Raw genomic sequence first — 17,016 nt, 5'->3', positions numbered from 1 at the left:
TCCTATTTGGCGCCCTCCTCTCCACTGACATCTGAGGCGGGGGCGCGCAGCTAGCGGGGGCGCGCTTTAGCCTCCAGTGTGTTTGCATCATTGTTTACATATATTTAGAAAAACAAACAAAGTATGGAAGTTCATTTCTGCCAGTAAAAGAGAAAAATAAGATGGAGCCCTGTGATTAACAGGTTTGTACTGCACGTCATTTATTTTAATAGTAATTTAGAATGCCACCATAAACACTTATACTTAGTATTTTTTTTTTATGTGAAATAATGACTAAGTAATGCAAAATAAAAATAAATGGGATTGAAAATAATAGAAAATAATAATAATTAAATAATAATTCAAATATTCAAATAAAATAAAATGATAATGGAATCATAAAAAGAACTTGGAAAAATGTTTTAAAGTAGGGCTGTCAGTCGATTAAAATATTTAATCGCGATTAATCGCATGATTGTCCATAGTTAATCGCGATTAATCGCAAATTAATCGCACATTTTTTATCTGTTCTAAATGTACCTTAGAGTGATATTTTTCAAGTTTTTAATACTCTTATCAACATATGATCGGACAAATATGCTTTATATGTTTGTTTATTATCATTTGAACAATGACAAATAATCTCATGAATATTAAACACAACAACCTCTGAACATTACAAATATTCGCCTCAATTCAACCTGGAACCTCTCATACATTAATACTGTGTGTGTGTGTGTGTGTGTGTGTGTGTGTGTGTGTGTGTGTGTGTGTGTGTGTGTGTGTGTGTGTGTGTGTGTGTGTGTGTGTGTGTGTGTGTGTGGGAAGAGTAAACAGTGTAGCTGTAGTGTGTGGACGGACACTGTGATGGATCGTTGGAGCTATGTGCAGCTCAAGGCATATATGCTCGAACGGGAGCTGCCTGGACGCTGCAATCATGTTGCGTGCACTATCCGTGCTGAGTGTGCTGACTTTTCGTACAATGTCCCACTGACCTGCATCAAGTCAAGTGCTCGGCGCAGTTGTCGGCGAAATGTCGCTCCTCTGTTTTCATTGAAACAGCTCCTTATATCCGTTAGCGCAGCTAGCTAGCACCAGATGCTAACAACAACAACAACAACAACAACAACATGTAAGGTGTGCCTCGCTCGAGTCGCGCCACACATACACACTCCCTCCCGGTCCTCCCGATGGCCAGTCCGGGCCTGCCAGTGAGCGTGGAAGTGTAGTCTGCCACAAGCGGGCGGCAGGAGCGGGGCTGTCAGCATCAGCTTGTAGATGGTATTTTAAACTCGATGCGCTCTGAAACTACAGGGCAGCCGAGGACAAAAAATACATATGCGTTAATCGCGTTAAAATAATTAGTGGCGTTAATTTTTTTTTGCGTTAACTTGACAGCCCTAATTTAAAGATATTTAATATGAAGAAAAGGTTTTACTACAACAACAAAAATACAAATAAATTAAACAAATTATTACAAAAATTAAAAACACATATCAAAAAATAAATACGTTAAAAATACAAAAGTAGAAGTAGCCTACTCAGATATTGTACTTGAGTAAAAGTAGAAGTACTCAGATCGTGTACTTGAGTAAAAGTAGAAGTACTCAGATCCGTAAAAGTAACAGTAAAAGTCCTGCATTCAAAATGTTACTCAAGTAAAAGTAGAAAAGTATTATCATCAAAATATAGTTAAAGTAGCGACAGTAAAAGTAGTCATTATAGTAGTCATAGTGCAGATTGGTCCATTTCAGAATAATATATATGATATGTTTTATAATGATTGATCATTAAAGTGTTCTCAACGCTGGTAAAGGTGCTGCTAGTTTGAATGACTTTATATACTGCAGGGTAGCTTGTGAATTTACTCCAGGTGGAATTAAAGCACTGGGTTTATGAAAAGTGACTTTTGGTTGATTTGGCCCTTATCGTCTTCCGTAGCGCACACCTTACAGTAAATGGCGAGATGTTTCTTTAACAGTGGGAGGGGTTTCTCTTCTGGGCGGGATCTCTCTGACAGGAGGAAGAAGCTCTGGTGACTGGCAGCCGGGGATCCAACCTTCAAAAGCCGGCTGGTCTTTATTTGCTACTTCCTTTACATTTTTTTTTACGTAAACAGGGATCTATGGCTTCCAAAGGGATGAATCTGTGCCACGTTTGCTGCCTGCTTCTCTACGTTATTTCGGCGGTGCTTGCAGGGTAAGTCTGTTGAAAAGGAGAAAGCATCTCCAGGTGGTACACATGTTCCTCTGTGATTGGTCCACATCACTTCTACATGTGTTGTGTGGACTACAGTAGCTTTACACACCGAGATAAATCACTATTAAGTATGTATTTATGTGTGTTTGATATCTAGCTAAACGGTTATATTCAGGAGTTTAAATGCTTGGTTTTGAATGCCTAGTTAGCTCGGTTAGCATGGAGCTAGCCTTCAAACCAGGAAATGGCTGTAAATTGAAGCCGATTTTTGTGAATGGACGTAGTGGCCAAATGGTGGTACTACAACTTGCGTGACGTCATTTTGCCACAGAAATACCTTTTCCCATTGACTTACATTGGGAAAGAGACGTCTGTAAATCAGTGTATAATGATTTGTTCAGCTAAATAAACTACCCAGCACAAACACTGTTATAGAACTTATTTAAATACACCATAAAATGCACTGAAAGCTGAATCTAGAGTAATTTTCTCTCTCCATTAATTTGGTATTTTAATCTTTATTATTCATCTTATTCATTTATTTTATATTCTTTTATTGTATTTATTCATTTTTTCTTATGTCCTTTAATTTACAGAGAGGGATCATTGTTTATTTTATTGTTTTACTGTTATTATCATACCTATTTTACCTCTTTGAATTGTTATATAATGCTGGTAAGTGTGCAAAAAGCTTTGACCCATAGTGACATTTATTTTTTGTTTTAATATGTGATCTGTCCCAAAGCACTTACAGCTGAACTGGGTTTATGAAAAGTGCTATACAAATGCGCGTATCATCCGGGTACTTCCTGTACCTACAGTCGCTCCAATGTTGTCTTCATGCGCCACTGAGCAGCTCTCATAGGAATGAACGGTGTTTCAGTTCACTTTATAAATCCATGCTTCACACCGGCTTACTACACAGTGCTAGCTTGTTGTATATCACCCTTAACACATGAAAACACACATCTAACTATTTCATTTAGCTTTCTATGTGTTAATCCATTCGCTGTTGTTAATGTTACCTCTTTCTTTATTATAGGCGAGATTTCTATGCTATCTTGGGGGTGACAAAGAGTGCATCAATCAGGGACATAAAGAAGGCCTACAGAAAGCTGGCTCTTCAGTTACACCCCGACAGAAACCAGGACGACCCCAACGCTGCAGACAAATTTGCAGATTTGGGATCAGCTTACGAGGTGGGTGCATGCTCTCTATATCCATTGTTTTGTGTTTAATGCAAGTGATAGCTGTAGGGAAGCACAGTCTAGAAATGTGGATTTAAAAGGTGGGTTTAGTTGCCTAAATGTCACGAAACTTCAGAATGAAAGTGTATATATTGAGCGGAAATATGAGATTGTGTGCGGAAGAGCCTGAAGCTACGTTACAAGAGGCTTTTGTACTCTAGCTTTTTGGTTGTTGTTGGAAACGGTAGCTGCACTGTGATTGGTCGACTAGACCGTGTGGCTGCTTCTGATTGGCTGTTGAGCGGCACAGCTGGCATCTGTAAAAGCCAGACGTGGATGAATGGGAGTGGATTTAGATAAGATCTGCAGGTGTTTTTAGTATCAAATGTTCCCATTGCATTTAAAAAATAACTGGGATTAGTTGTGTTGTTTGATAAACAAGGAGTGGACACATGTGGAGTATTACACGGTTTAAATGTTATTGCTTGATAATAATAATCTATATTTTTATAGCAACATTCATACGGAAAGGAAATAGACATTACATGGACACAAACAGAGAGAGTTTGCCATGTTTAAGGAAATATTTGATGGATATTATCATACTTATTTAGTTGACTGTGCCTTGATAAGAGGAATATTCTGTTATTATGCATGTTATTATGATTTTCTTAAGCTAGTTGAAAGAGAGTATCATAAGAAAACTGCACTTTAAAATGTAATTGTATCTTTTTTTAATTAGTGCTTTGTGTGTTCACTTCAGTTTGATAAAAAGAGGGTTGTTGGAAATTCTATTTTTAACATTTAACAAGCGATTTGTTGTAATTTAGCTGTGTAGGCTACTGAAAGAGGGAGTGTTCACTTTAATATCTGATTATTTAATTTGCATTTCATATTTGTATCTTAATATTCAACTACGCTGCGTCCAGTTGAACAGGTGTACCTTATTCAGTCCCAGTCAGTGTTAAAACAGTCAACAATTTCCCAGGGATATATGTCATAAATCTTTTAGGTTAGTATGTGAATAATACTGCTTTTCTCATTTTTGAAATCAAGTTTTGCTTAGGTTTAGATGGTGTTTGTGTTCTGTTATATTGTTGTACTGGATGACATTATGTAAATGGTTTCAAATGCTGTGTGTATTGTGAATTAGAAAACAATATAGAATATAGTACGTTCTTTAATTGTTGTAATTTAGCTGTGTAGGTTACTGAAAGAAGCTGGAAGGCTGAACTAAGTACACTTTAATATCTGATTATTTAATTTGCTTGTGTATTTGCAGGTGCTCTCAAACGAGGAGAATAGGAAACAGTATGACGCGTACGGAGAAGACGGACTCAAAGAGGGTCACCACGGCTCACACAACGACATCTTCTCCAGGTGCGTTTCATGGGTTCAGGTCCTATTACAACACTAAGCCAATGGGATACCTTATTTTACAAGTAAAGGGTTAGTCTAAAGTTCAGTTCACTAAAAACAAACAGCTTTGAAAATGTTATTTGGATAATCAACAAACTTTACTTTGAACAGTTTACACAGAAACAATTTTGTATTTCTTTGCAAGTAAATAGTTCATACAAAAACAGCTCGCGTTGTTTTGATATCGGAATCAAAAATCCTTTATTTGTCCCGGATTTCTCGTGGATTAGTATTATTATATAATATTATCATTAGGTGGGTTATTGTGAGCAATGGGTTTGTTTGTCTGTTTGTTTGTAGCCTTTATTTAACCAGGTGAAAGCCCCTTGTGATCAAAAGATCTCAGGGTCACAGTAACCCTGTGTCAGTGTGACGCAGATTCTGAAAGCAAACTTTGCGGTTGACTTTTTAAAATCTATTTAATGTGTTATTTGTCTCCTCTCACTCTGTCTTTCTGTAGCTTCTTTGGTGACTTTGGGTTCATGTTTGGAGGAAACCGACAGCAGCAGGACAGGAACATCCCCAGAGGAAATGACATCATACTCGATCTGGAGGTCACGCTTGAAGAGGTGTACTCTGGGAACTTTGTGGAGGTGAGGAGAAGATACCTGCACTCAAGTTTGTATCAAATTCAAAGGTTTTATTGTCATGTGCTCAAAGCTACAGTGTAGAAATGGCAATGACATTCTTCTGACCTGAGCTCTCCAACAATGCAACATATATAATAAAATACAAAATAAAAAGTAGTGCAAGAAGTCTATGTACAAGAACAGAATATGAAATTACACAAGGTGGGATTGGTTGATTGACAGACATTGGGGTAATTGAAGTTGTCAAACTGGAACATTTGCTGACTCATCTGATTTACTGTATGTGTTGTTGTCGTTCAGGTTGTACGTGTAAAGCCAGTCGCTAAAGAAGCGCCCGGCAAGAGGAAGTGTAACTGCCGGCAGGAGATGAGGACGACTCAGCTCGGACCCGGGCGCTTCCAGATGACTCAGGAGATGGTGTGTGACGAGTGTCCCAACGTCAAGTAAGTCAGGATTCACACTTATAACAAGAAGTCCCATTAATCCAAAATGAAAATGTAGGCCTATAAAAGTATAAATAATATCAGCAGGGATTTGGACGACTGGTCAAATGTATTCAACACAACCTACGACAGTTAATATTCTCTCCTCAAAGCCAACAGACTCTTTTGACAGAAATGGTAAAGGTACTTAATCAACTTGTTTTTTTCACGTTTTGATCAATCATAAACTCTGGCTGCTTTCTACAGAAGCTTCTATCTTTCCATAAACCGCCTTAATGTATTTACTATGAGCTTATCTGAGAAGGATTGTCCTTAGTTTGGACAATATGGTAACATTTTAAATCAGCCCGATTATATTTAGCTTTTTTCATGGGTTTGTTTGAAGTCTCTTCCCAAATGTTGGATACATGACAATCTCTACTCTACTCAATGCAGGTCACAACACACAGTCACACTGTTCAGCTTTTAAAATGATCATGTAGTTGACTAAAAATCTATTACTGTTTCATGTTAATCCGACTGTCTAATCAACATCTCTCTAAAAACCTTAAACTTAACATTATAACCTTCATAAAGTTATGCATTATTGCTGTTTTATTAGACTGCATTCGTGTTAGCTTGTCGTCACTTATAAACTGGAACATCGGTGTCTGTTAGTGTTGACATTGCATTAATAACAACATGTTTTCTATTATTTACCGTCAACCACAGGCTGGTGAATGAAGAGAGGACGCTGGAGGTAGAAATTGAACAGGGAGTGAGAGACGAAATGGAGTACCCATTCATTGGAGAAGGTAAATATACATAAATCTTTATACAAATCACTTATTTTCCAAACTTATATTACCTGTTTTTAACTTTTTATATCTGACCACAGGGGAACCTCACATCGACGGGGAACCTGGAGATCTACGTTTCCGCATCAAAGTGTTGAAGTATGAATCATCTGTATTTACTGTGTGTCAGCTTTAAAATACTTGAATCATTAAATTATTAATAAGTGACTAACATGATGTTTTCCATTTTAGACACCCAGTGTTTGAGCGCAGAGGAGACGACCTGTACACCAACGTCACCATCTCATTGGTGGAGGCTCTGATCGGCTTTGAGATGGACATCTTACATCTGGACGCACACAAGGTGCTGTACATGCTTTGTATTTTCACTAATATATTAACCCATCACTGTACCCTGTATGCAAGGGCTGGTCTGCCTTCACTAACTGTACAGAGGCTCAGTCACTGGTACATTTTTATATACAAAGCCATGTTAGGGAAACTTCCATCCTACATCTGCTCCCTGATCTCACGGCGAATTGTAAGTGGCTACTGCCTGAGATCGCATGCTGTGGTTTTATTAAATGTGCCAACTGCTAGGACTGTCTTAGGGAAGATAGCATTTAGATGCGCAGCTCCGCTAACTTGGAATAGTCTGCAATTGAAATGGAAACTGAGCAATCTGGTGCCACTAAATGTTTTTAAAGCTCGGTTGGATGCTACTCAATTGGAAGCTGTTGGTACCTGTGCATGTGGATAGTATGTAAATTGTAATCCCTGTAATGATACTGTATGATGTCCTTTTTGTTGTTCTGTTTGTTTTAATGTTTCATGTGGAACCTACTTGAGCAGGTCTCCCTTGAAAAAGAGATCAATGATCTCAATGGGATACAACCTGAATAAATAAAGGTTTGAAATGAAATATACAGAAATGTATTTATTAGGATAAACCCATCTCGTTTTCAAGGGGGTCCCGACAAAAGCAACGTCTCACAGACAGACATACATGAAAGAAATTACAGAAAGCAAAGCATGACAAACAAGGACAAACCACGGTTAAGTCAAATGAATGAAGTAATGTAATACAATCATTACAGTTTGATGCTGAAAGTGAGATGATGATGCTGAAACGTACCCAATGATGACAGGGATCTGATAGCAGCAGGTCAAGTATTCCAGTCTGTTGGGGCTTTAAACATCAACGCTCTTCTGACATTACATTTTTTCACATATGGGGCTTCTTTATATCCACCTTGACAGTTATAAAACCCAGACGATTGAAGGTTGTCAAAAGACTAAGGTTAGCTTCCTATGATGTGTGACTGAATTGTTGAATTGAATGTCTGCTTGCATGTTTGCGGACAGGTCCATATAGTGAGAGATAAGATCACAAAGCCTGGAGCTCGGATGTGGAAGAAAGGAGAAGGTCTGCCAAACTTTGACAACATCAACATCCGAGGGTCCCTCATCATCTCCTTCGACGTGGAGTTCCCTCAGACGCAGCTCGACGATCAGCAGAAAGATGGTGAGAAGAGAGGACATGTTAAAGGTCACCTATTGTGCAAAATCCACTTCTTCATGTCTCTTCTACATCAACATGTGTCTCCTCTTCTTCATGTCTCCTCTACATCAACATGTGTCCCCTCTTCTTCATGTCTCTTCTACATCAACATGTGTCTCCTCTTCTTCATGTCTCCTCTACATCAACATGTGTCCCCTCTTCTTCATGTCTCTTCTACATCAACATGTGTCCCCTCTTCTTCATGTCTCTTCTTCATCAACATGTGCCCCCTCTTCTTCATGTCTCTTCTACATCAACATGTGTCCCCTCTTCTTCATGTCTCTTCTACATCAACATGTGTCCCCTCTTCTTCATGTCTCTTCTACATCAACATGTGCCCCCTCTTCTTCATGTCTCTTCTTCTCAACATGTGTCCCCTCTTCTTCATGTCTCTTCTACATCAACATGTGTCCCCTCTTCTTCATGTCTCTTCTACATCAACATGTGTCCCCTCTTCTTCATGTCTCTTCTACATCAACATGTGTCCCCTCTTCTTCATGTCTCTTCTACATCAACATGTGTCCCCTCTTCTTCATGTCTCTTCTACATCAACATGTGTCCCCTCTTCTTCATGTCTCTTCTACATCAACATGTGTCCCCTCTTCTTCAAGTCTCTTCTACATCAACATGTGTCCCTCTTCTTCATGTCTCTTCTACATCAACATGTGTCCCCTCTTCTTCATGTCTCTTCTACATCAACATGTGTCCCCTCTTCTTCATGTCTCTTCTACATCAACATGTGTCCCCTCTTCTTCATGTCTCTTCTACATCAACATGTGTCCCCTCTCTTCTTCATGTCTCTTCTTCATCAACATGTGTCCCCTCTTCTTCATGTCTCTTCTACATCAACATGTGTCCCCTCTTCTTCATGTCTCTTCTACATCAACATGTGTCCCCTCTTCTTCATGTCTCTTCTACATCAACATGTGTCCCCTCTTCTTGATGTCTCTTCTTCATCAACACGTGTCCCCTCTTCTTCATGTCTCTTCTACATCAACATGTGTCCCCTCTTCTTCATGTCTCTTCTTCATCAACACTGTGTCCCCTCTTCTTCATGTCTCTTCTACATCAACACGTGTCCCCTCTTCTTCATGTCTCTTCTACATCAACATCGTGTCCCCTCTTCTTCATGTCTCTTCTTACATCAACATGTGTCCCCTCTTCTTCATGTCTCTTCTACATCAACATGTGTCCCCTCTTCTTCATGTCTCTTCTACATCAACATGTTGTCCCCTCTTCTTCATGTCTCTTCTACATCAACATGTGTCCCCTCTTCTTCATGTCTCTTCTACATCAACATGTGTCCCCTCTTCTTCATGTCTCTTCTTCATCAACATGTGTCCCCTCTTCTTCATGTCTCTTCTACATCAACATGTGTCCCCTCTTCTTGATGTCTCTTCTTCATCAACACGTGTCCCCTCTTCTCTATGTCTCTTCTACATCAACATGTGTCCCCTCTTCTTCATGTCTCTTCTACATCAACATGTGCCCCCTCTTCTTCATGTCTCTTCTTCATCAACATGTGTCCCCTCTTCTTCATGTCTCTTCTACATCAACATGTGTCCCCTCTTCTTCATGTCTCTTCTACATCAACATGTGTCCCCTCTTCTTCATGTCTCTTCTACATCAACATGTGTCCCCTCTTTTTCATGTCTCTTCTACATCAACATGTGTCCCCTCTTCTTCATGTCTCTTCTACATCAACATGTGTCCCCTCTTCTTCATGTCTCTTCTACATCAACATGTGTCCCCTCTTCTTCATGTCTCTTCTACATCAACATGTGTCCCCTCTTCTTCATGTCTCTTCTTCATCAACATGTGTCCCCTCTTCTTCATGTCTCTTCTACATCAACATGTGTCCCCTCTTTTTCATGTCTCTTCTACATCAACATGTGTCCCCTCTTCTTCATGTCTCTTCTACATCAACATGTGTCCCCTCTTCTTCATGTCTCTTCTTCATCAACATGTGTCCCCTCTGTGTAAAGAGACTCTGAAAGTTTCAGGAACAAAGATTCTCTCTCTTTTTGATCCATTTCTATAAAAACCTGTCTGAAAATGAGCTGATCAGATTTTGGCCACTTTATGATGTCATAACGATGTTTTGTCTTGTGTAACCATTAGCCAATCACCAAACAAGGTAACCCCCCCCCCCCCCCCCCCCCCCCCCCCCCCCCCCCCCCCCCTTATCACCTGAATCTCCTCCTAGAGCACCATTGTGTTCTTTTTAACCAAATCTCTCTCAGAGGGGCGTGGGGAGGGGCTCCTTATTTTCATCTAAAGTAACAGACAGAGAATCAGCACTTTGGAAACAGGGCTGAAACAGAGGGGATTATGGGTAATGCTGCAATGATCTGTTTGGTGTTTCAGCCAATCAGAGACAGGTTCTGTATATATCTGAGACCTGTAATATATTGATGAAAAACAGTACAATAGGGGACCTTTAAAGAATACGCAGGGGCATTTGTCTTGACAGGATCTAGGCTGGGAAAGATGCTTTACTTCACATTAGTTAGAATGTTGTAAAGCTTTCTGAACAACTCTGATATAAAGGTTAAGGTTAGTTTATTCATATCGCACATTTTCCAGGCAATTCAACGTGCTTTACATAGCATTAACACATACTATTAATAATATTCATTCATAGACAAGATTGGTATCCTGAAATACTTGTGCTCCTGAACACCATCTACATCAAGCAATATCCTGCAGGCCTGCCACTGTTCGCTTAGTTTGAAGCCTCGAAACTTCAAATATTTCTGTGACACAAATAGAAAGAAATCCCCAAAACTTCATTAGGTGTCATCTGCCAATCGTAACTTAGAAGGAGATGTTACTTTACTTCAAAACATACTTAAAGGTCCCATGTCATGGCCATTTCTACTGATCATAATTCCATTGTTGAAGTCTACTAAAATAAATGTATATTGTGCAATTTTCCATGGTTTCTCATACAGCATCTCTGTATAGTATGTGTATTCACTCTCTGTCCTAAACGGCTTGTTGGAGCTCCTGCCCCCCCCCCCCTCCCTGTGAGCCCAGTGGCCGTCTGCGAGACAGAGAGACACAGCGAGACTCAGCCTGGGCACACACACACACACCCGCAGCCTGGCTGGGAGTTTGTGTGTGTGCTCAGGCTGAGTTCCTCGGTGTCTCGATGTCTCGCCGACCCCACACCAGTGAGCCAGCTCAGTGTCCCGCTCCTCGCAGCAGCGAGCCTCGCAACGTCCCGCCGAGTGTGTGTGTGTGTGTGTGAGGAAGTCCGTGGATTGGTCCAAACGTAACGGCTCCGCGGAAATGGACCAATCCGCGGAGCCGTTGCGTTACGTCACTATACCCGAAATACGTCACTATACCCAAGAAGTAAACAATGGAAAAAGAGAAATCCCCAACGAGGCGTTCTGGGGCAGCATAGACAGGTCTTTTCTGTGTTAGAGTTTTACTCGCTACAGGGTGTACTTTGAGGGTTTGTGACTCTGCAGACCGTTCACATGCAGAAAAACCTACATAACACAAGGGGACGGGTAATAACCAGAAAAGCATGACATGGGACCTTTAAATACAGCATTAACAGTTTGAAAGATATGCACAATAACCAGGCACATGCTGTGAGTTGCATTCTAGTATTTGAAAATAGTTGGGACTTCTTATTGTGTATATACTAAGTTACTAAAGATATGATTCTAAAATACTGATGTAAACAAATGGGTTTCTTATGTATTAATTTACTCGACTTTAATTAATTTAAATGTATAGTCTTTTCCCATACAACACTTGAAATTGCCAATAGAATTATGCTAATATCTTGTAGCCTATCTGATATTTTAAAATCTATATTTCTGATATGTTTTTAACTGTTTTTTTGTTTTTCTGTTGCAGGTATCCGGGGTCTTCTGAAGCAGGGCTCTGTACAGAAGGTTTATAACGGACTACAAGGATACTAACACACCAACACACACACAACCTGGACTGAGATATCTGTCACACACGCATACCCCCACACACACACACACCCACACACATACATCTTCTATCATGAGGACTGTGCTCCATAGTTCTGACCAGGGTGTATTTATTATTTTCAGATTGTTCTCAGGATGGCGTGAACCCAACTGGTTTTTAATGTCCTACATTTTGGCAGCAGTGGCACAATTGCAGATGTTTTATTTGAACGGTATAAAACGGAGATGATGCCATGTCTTTGTACATCTGTGTCCCCATGTTATATATATAGTAATAAGGCCTTTTTTTTTTTGTTCATTTTAAAAAGCCGATTCACATATTTCTATCTGAGAGAAGTTAAACAAACACTGTTTATGGGTCGACCGCTGAGTACGGTTAACATCTGCTGAAGGACGAGCTGCTGACAAACATCTGGAGAAGAAGAAGAACAACAACCTGTGAAACACCAGCAGATGTTCTGCTATTTTTTTTATTAGTTTTATGAATGTAACAGCTCCACCTGTTCACTGACTTTGCTCTGGTCAGACTCCTAACACTTTGTAAATAAGGAAGAAAAAAAAAGCTCATTTGTTGTGTTTTCCTAATTTATGTTGCCTCTTCTGTTTACTCATTGCAACGGGAGAACTGTCTGCATTGCAAACCCCCACGTTTACTGTTCAAAGAGTTGACCTCTTTAATAAAACAGTGCATTTTTAATATGTTGGAGGAAGTGAGGGTAGTTTGCATATCCTCCAGTGCCACTATAGGAACATGTTGTTTTTCAAATTGACCTCAGACTAGGAAGCATCCCGTTTGGTGACATTTAGGAATTCACTTCTCTCTGTTTTTACTGTCGACTGCAGCGCTGCCTCCCGATGTTATGAGAGTGTCAAGGCCTTATGGGGATGATGTACTTTTGACTTATGATATAAATAAAGATTTCTACAAGTTCTGAGGAGATGTCATACCCCAGATTCACCAGCAGATGGCACCACAGTCTAATAAGTGGACTTTTCATGCCCTGAATTTAGTCTGTAAGGATAACTGTGACCTTCCTGTTGTGCTCGCTCGATTTCTACACGTTCTGATGAGATGTCATACCCCAGATTCACCAGCAGATGGCATCAGAGTCTAATAAGTGGACTTTTCATGCCCTGAATTTAGTCTGTCAGGAATTCTGTCGCCTTCCTGTGGCGCTCGCTCTTCTTCTCTGATGAAATGGTGGCAATTTAAAAATCTATTTCACACATAAACCACCAGAAACTTTACCTGCTGCATAACAGGTATCTGAAAGGATTTTAACTATACCTGTATATATCTTTTGTTATATTTGAAGAACACTTTCCTACAGAGAAAGAGCTGCCTGAAATCTTAAGAGAATATCAAATGCTCCTCACTGTGTCATTGTTCTGATTTGAAGAGCATTTCTTATATTATGGTAATTTTCAAAGGGTTAGGCTTTAGATGTATCAACTATTAGTCAATATGTCAAGTTATTGGTCGTTTTGGTCTTAGTTCAATTAGATATCTCCATGTGATGTTCATTTTCAAATATATTTTCCTTGCATTAAGGTGAAGGAGAGATAATATTTGAAATATAGCTGAGAAAAGAAAAACACACTGGTTAAAATGTAAAGAAAATAAACATTAAACTTTTAAATTGCCTTAAGGAAAACAGTGATGTAAGCTGTTTCAAGTGATGTAGTGTTGTTCTTTATTCAGCATTTCTTCAATAATTAAATGAAAGCAAAGTAGATCAAAACAAATGAATCAGAATCTTGAATTTTGTATCCGTCCCACAGCTGGGAATATTACAACATTACAGCCAAAGGTGCGGATAAAGAACCAAATAAATTAGTAAACAAATATATTAAATTAAGAGGTATGCACATGTTAATAAAATAAATATCAAATGACACATCCCAGGTTAAGGTACCATCATTAGTGAGTCTAAACTGAGTAAAGAAAATAATAACAGACATTTAGAGTAAATATTCAAATAAAATAATAAAGTATGCTACGGGTTGGTGAGCATGCATATACACATACTGTTTATCGTATATACTCATGCAAACATGTCCATTTACGTACCACAAAAACTTCCTCAAAAAAGTTTATATTAAATAGTTATATTTTTATTTTTAACGCAGAGAAGTCATTTAATTTAGCTGACTGTAGGCCGTGACCCTGTGACCCCCTCAGTGGTTTTACTTCTCTTTCTGTTTTACAGTTAGTGCCACACACACACACACACACACACACACACACACACACACACACACACACACACACACACACACACACACACACACACACACACACACACACACACACACACCACACACCCCACACCTTGTGGGTGGAGGTCTGTCTGCATGGGTGGAGCAGGGGACGTCCACAGAAACATGTTTATGGTGCGGTGAGTGGTGTCTGAACACATCTGCCCACCAGTGTTCCTGTCGCAGACTAAGTGTGTGTAATAATCTCCCACAATAGATGTGTGTGTGTATGTGTGTGTGTGTGTATAATGAACTCCCACAGAGATAGCAGAGCTGTGGTGAAGGGAGTTTCCTCCCCGGACCACCACACAGCCCAGAGTCATTTTCAGACTGAAGAGGAGAAGAGAGGCTTTGTGATGCAGGGAGATAAAACGTCTCACTGTTTCACCTCACAGACAGAGAGAGAGAGAGACACACACACACACACACACACACACACACACACACACACACACACACACACACACACACACACACACACACACACACACACACACACACACACACACACACACACACACACACACACACACACACACACACACACACACACACAGACCAAGAACGAGGCCAAAAACCTTGAAATTAGTCAACATGTTTGTGTACTTCCTTGTTTGTTCTCTTGTTTTTATGTCAATAAATGTTTGGTTAGATACCTGGAATAATTTCTGTTGTTATCACCAGTTTAAGAGATTTCACGTAAATATGTCAGTAAATACCCAACTCCTGAATGTCTTACAGTAATAAAAAGTATCTTAAAAAGCCAGTACAAGTGAATAACTGAGACTACAGAAGTTCTCTGCCTTCATGAGACCATGAAGCCCTGTGGCCAATAAGTCAAAACCAAAAAAGACCAAGGTACACTGTTTTGCAAAAAGTAAAAAACCCTTTATTTAAAAGGGCGTTTGCATTACATTACATTTCATTTAGCTGACGCTTTTATCCAAAGCGACTTACAATGACATTCTCCCTGGAGTAACTAAAGACTAACTGCCTTACTCAAGGGCGCACTAGTGGTGGTGTTCCTGGCGGGATTTGAACTCACAACCTTCCGATCTTCAACCACTATCCCTGTAAAGCATTGGGCTGGCATTCCACTTCTGGGCAGTAATCAATAAACAATATTTAATATTAATATTCCTTCTGTCATATATTTATGTATATATATATTTGTATATATAATACCTTGTTAAATTCAACATGTACATTTTCTACTTTCTTGTTTATTTCTAGTCTTTGAATTTGTATTGTACAATGCCTTGTCTTTTTATGCTGCTGCAACACAAACAATTTCCCAAATTGGGATCAATAAAGTACCATCTTATCTTATCTTATCTTAATCCACCTTTATGAAACCAAAAAAGAGAAAGGTAAGACTATAAATTAGCTTGGTGATCAATAAGTCATAACCAAAAAATACCAAGGCACACTGATTTGCAAAAATAAATGAATAAGCAATTCAACAATTCGTCTTTTTCAGGGTGCTAGTACTGGCTAATGGTAGTGATTTAGAAGTCAAGTCAATGTGGTTTAATTTGTTTATAGCCTAACGTTATGCTAGGGTTGCATTTATGATACAAAACACATAGAAATCCACCCAAAGTGGTGTTAAGGTGGAGACTATCCTGCTGGACTGAACCTGTGATTATCATAAACGTTTGTTTGCCAGAGATCTTATTTTCTGTAATAATCCAAAAGCCAATGGAAAATGTTTTTTCATGCGGGGAACCAGGAAGATGCTAGCATTGGCCTACTCAAATACATCATCTTTGCACTGCTCTAAACCCACAAAGCTAACGTCTGTGAACGAGCTGGATCACGCAGCACTTGTGTCAAGACTCTGCCGGGTGTTTTGTTCAGCTCATTCGAGGTAGCACAAGGGCCCGATCAGTAAGAAACAGTGTGTGAGGTGATTGGTTCGGGCCCTCCCAGTTGGAAATGACTGAAAAGCGCCGACAGGGTGAGTTATGTTTGGGATTTACCCATCGTCCACAAATAATATCCTACAACTTGTAATTACAAATTGTGAAGCACATGAGGGCAGCATTGCCTCTTCAATCACATCCCTCTCTAAATCACTTTTTATTACCTAAAACACTCGCCAGAGGTCTGTGTTGGAGTGTGTGTGTGTGTGTGTGTGTGTGTGTGTGTGTGTGTGTGTGTGTGTGTGTGTGTGTGTGTGTGTGCGCCTGCACTTGCCAGTTGTTGATGCAGATAAGCACAGGGATCACACTTGACCCTGAGTGTAATGACTTATAAGCGTAGCTGCAGGGTTAAGAGAGGCGCAGGCTGAAGGAGGGCTAATTGAGCAATCTGTGTGTGTGTGTGTGTGTGTGTGTGTGTGTGTGTGTGTGTGTGTGTGTGTGTGTGTGTGTGTGTGTGTGTGTGGTGGCGCCATTGGGTGTTCTGACCTGCTCTGACTCGACAGTGTGCTCGGTTAATGGTGCCTGACCTGACAAATGCAGGGTTTGCAACGAGTGAAGCCCCAAAACAACTCCGCAGCAGAACAGAGAAATGTTACAGTCATTTCCCAGAAAATTATTCAACTGTTGGCAACATATATGCCAATTATAATGTTTCAAACACTATAAATACATTGCTAGAGGTCTGGAGGGAAACAGATCCGAGTAATAATGAGGACTAA

General features: G+C 39.8%; 1 protein-coding gene across 1 annotated transcript; it reads left to right on the top strand.

Moving 5' to 3' along the window:
• Positions 1-1,987: 1,987 nt before the first annotated feature.
• Positions 1,988-13,046, top strand: dnajb11 (DnaJ heat shock protein family (Hsp40) member B11). Its single transcript, XM_034147707.1, has 10 exons — positions 1,988-2,178; positions 3,221-3,377; positions 4,648-4,745; positions 5,245-5,377; positions 5,675-5,817; positions 6,529-6,611; positions 6,695-6,752; positions 6,846-6,957; positions 7,959-8,118; positions 12,031-13,046. Exons 1-10 carry the CDS (start codon positions 2,105-2,107, stop codon positions 12,093-12,095), a joined length of 1,083 nt encoding a protein of 360 aa, XP_034003598.1. The 5' UTR covers positions 1,988-2,104; the 3' UTR covers positions 12,096-13,046.
• The last annotated feature ends 3,970 nt before the right edge of the window (positions 13,047-17,016 follow it).

Source organism: Trematomus bernacchii, unplaced genomic scaffold, assembly GCF_902827165.1.
Source record: "Trematomus bernacchii unplaced genomic scaffold, fTreBer1.1, whole genome shotgun sequence".
In the NCBI taxonomy this organism is placed as follows: Eukaryota; Metazoa; Chordata; class Actinopteri; order Perciformes; family Nototheniidae; genus Trematomus; species Trematomus bernacchii.
The sequence above is the reverse complement of the archived record's forward strand: the minus strand, read 5'-3'. Positions and strand labels throughout refer to the sequence as shown.

Bases quoted from the DNA above. Each gene is read 5' to 3' on its own strand.
- dnajb11 (XM_034147707.1), top strand. From the start codon at position 2,105: ATGGCTTCCAAAGGGATGAATCTGTGCCACGTTTGCTGCCTGCTTCTC. The intron at 4,746-5,244 runs GTGCGTTTCATG...GTCTTTCTGTAG, and splicing joins CACAACGACATCTTCTCCAG to CTTCTTTGGTGACTTTGGGT. The intron at 6,958-7,958 runs GTGCTGTACATG...GTTTGCGGACAG, and splicing joins TACATCTGGACGCACACAAG to GTCCATATAGTGAGAGATAA.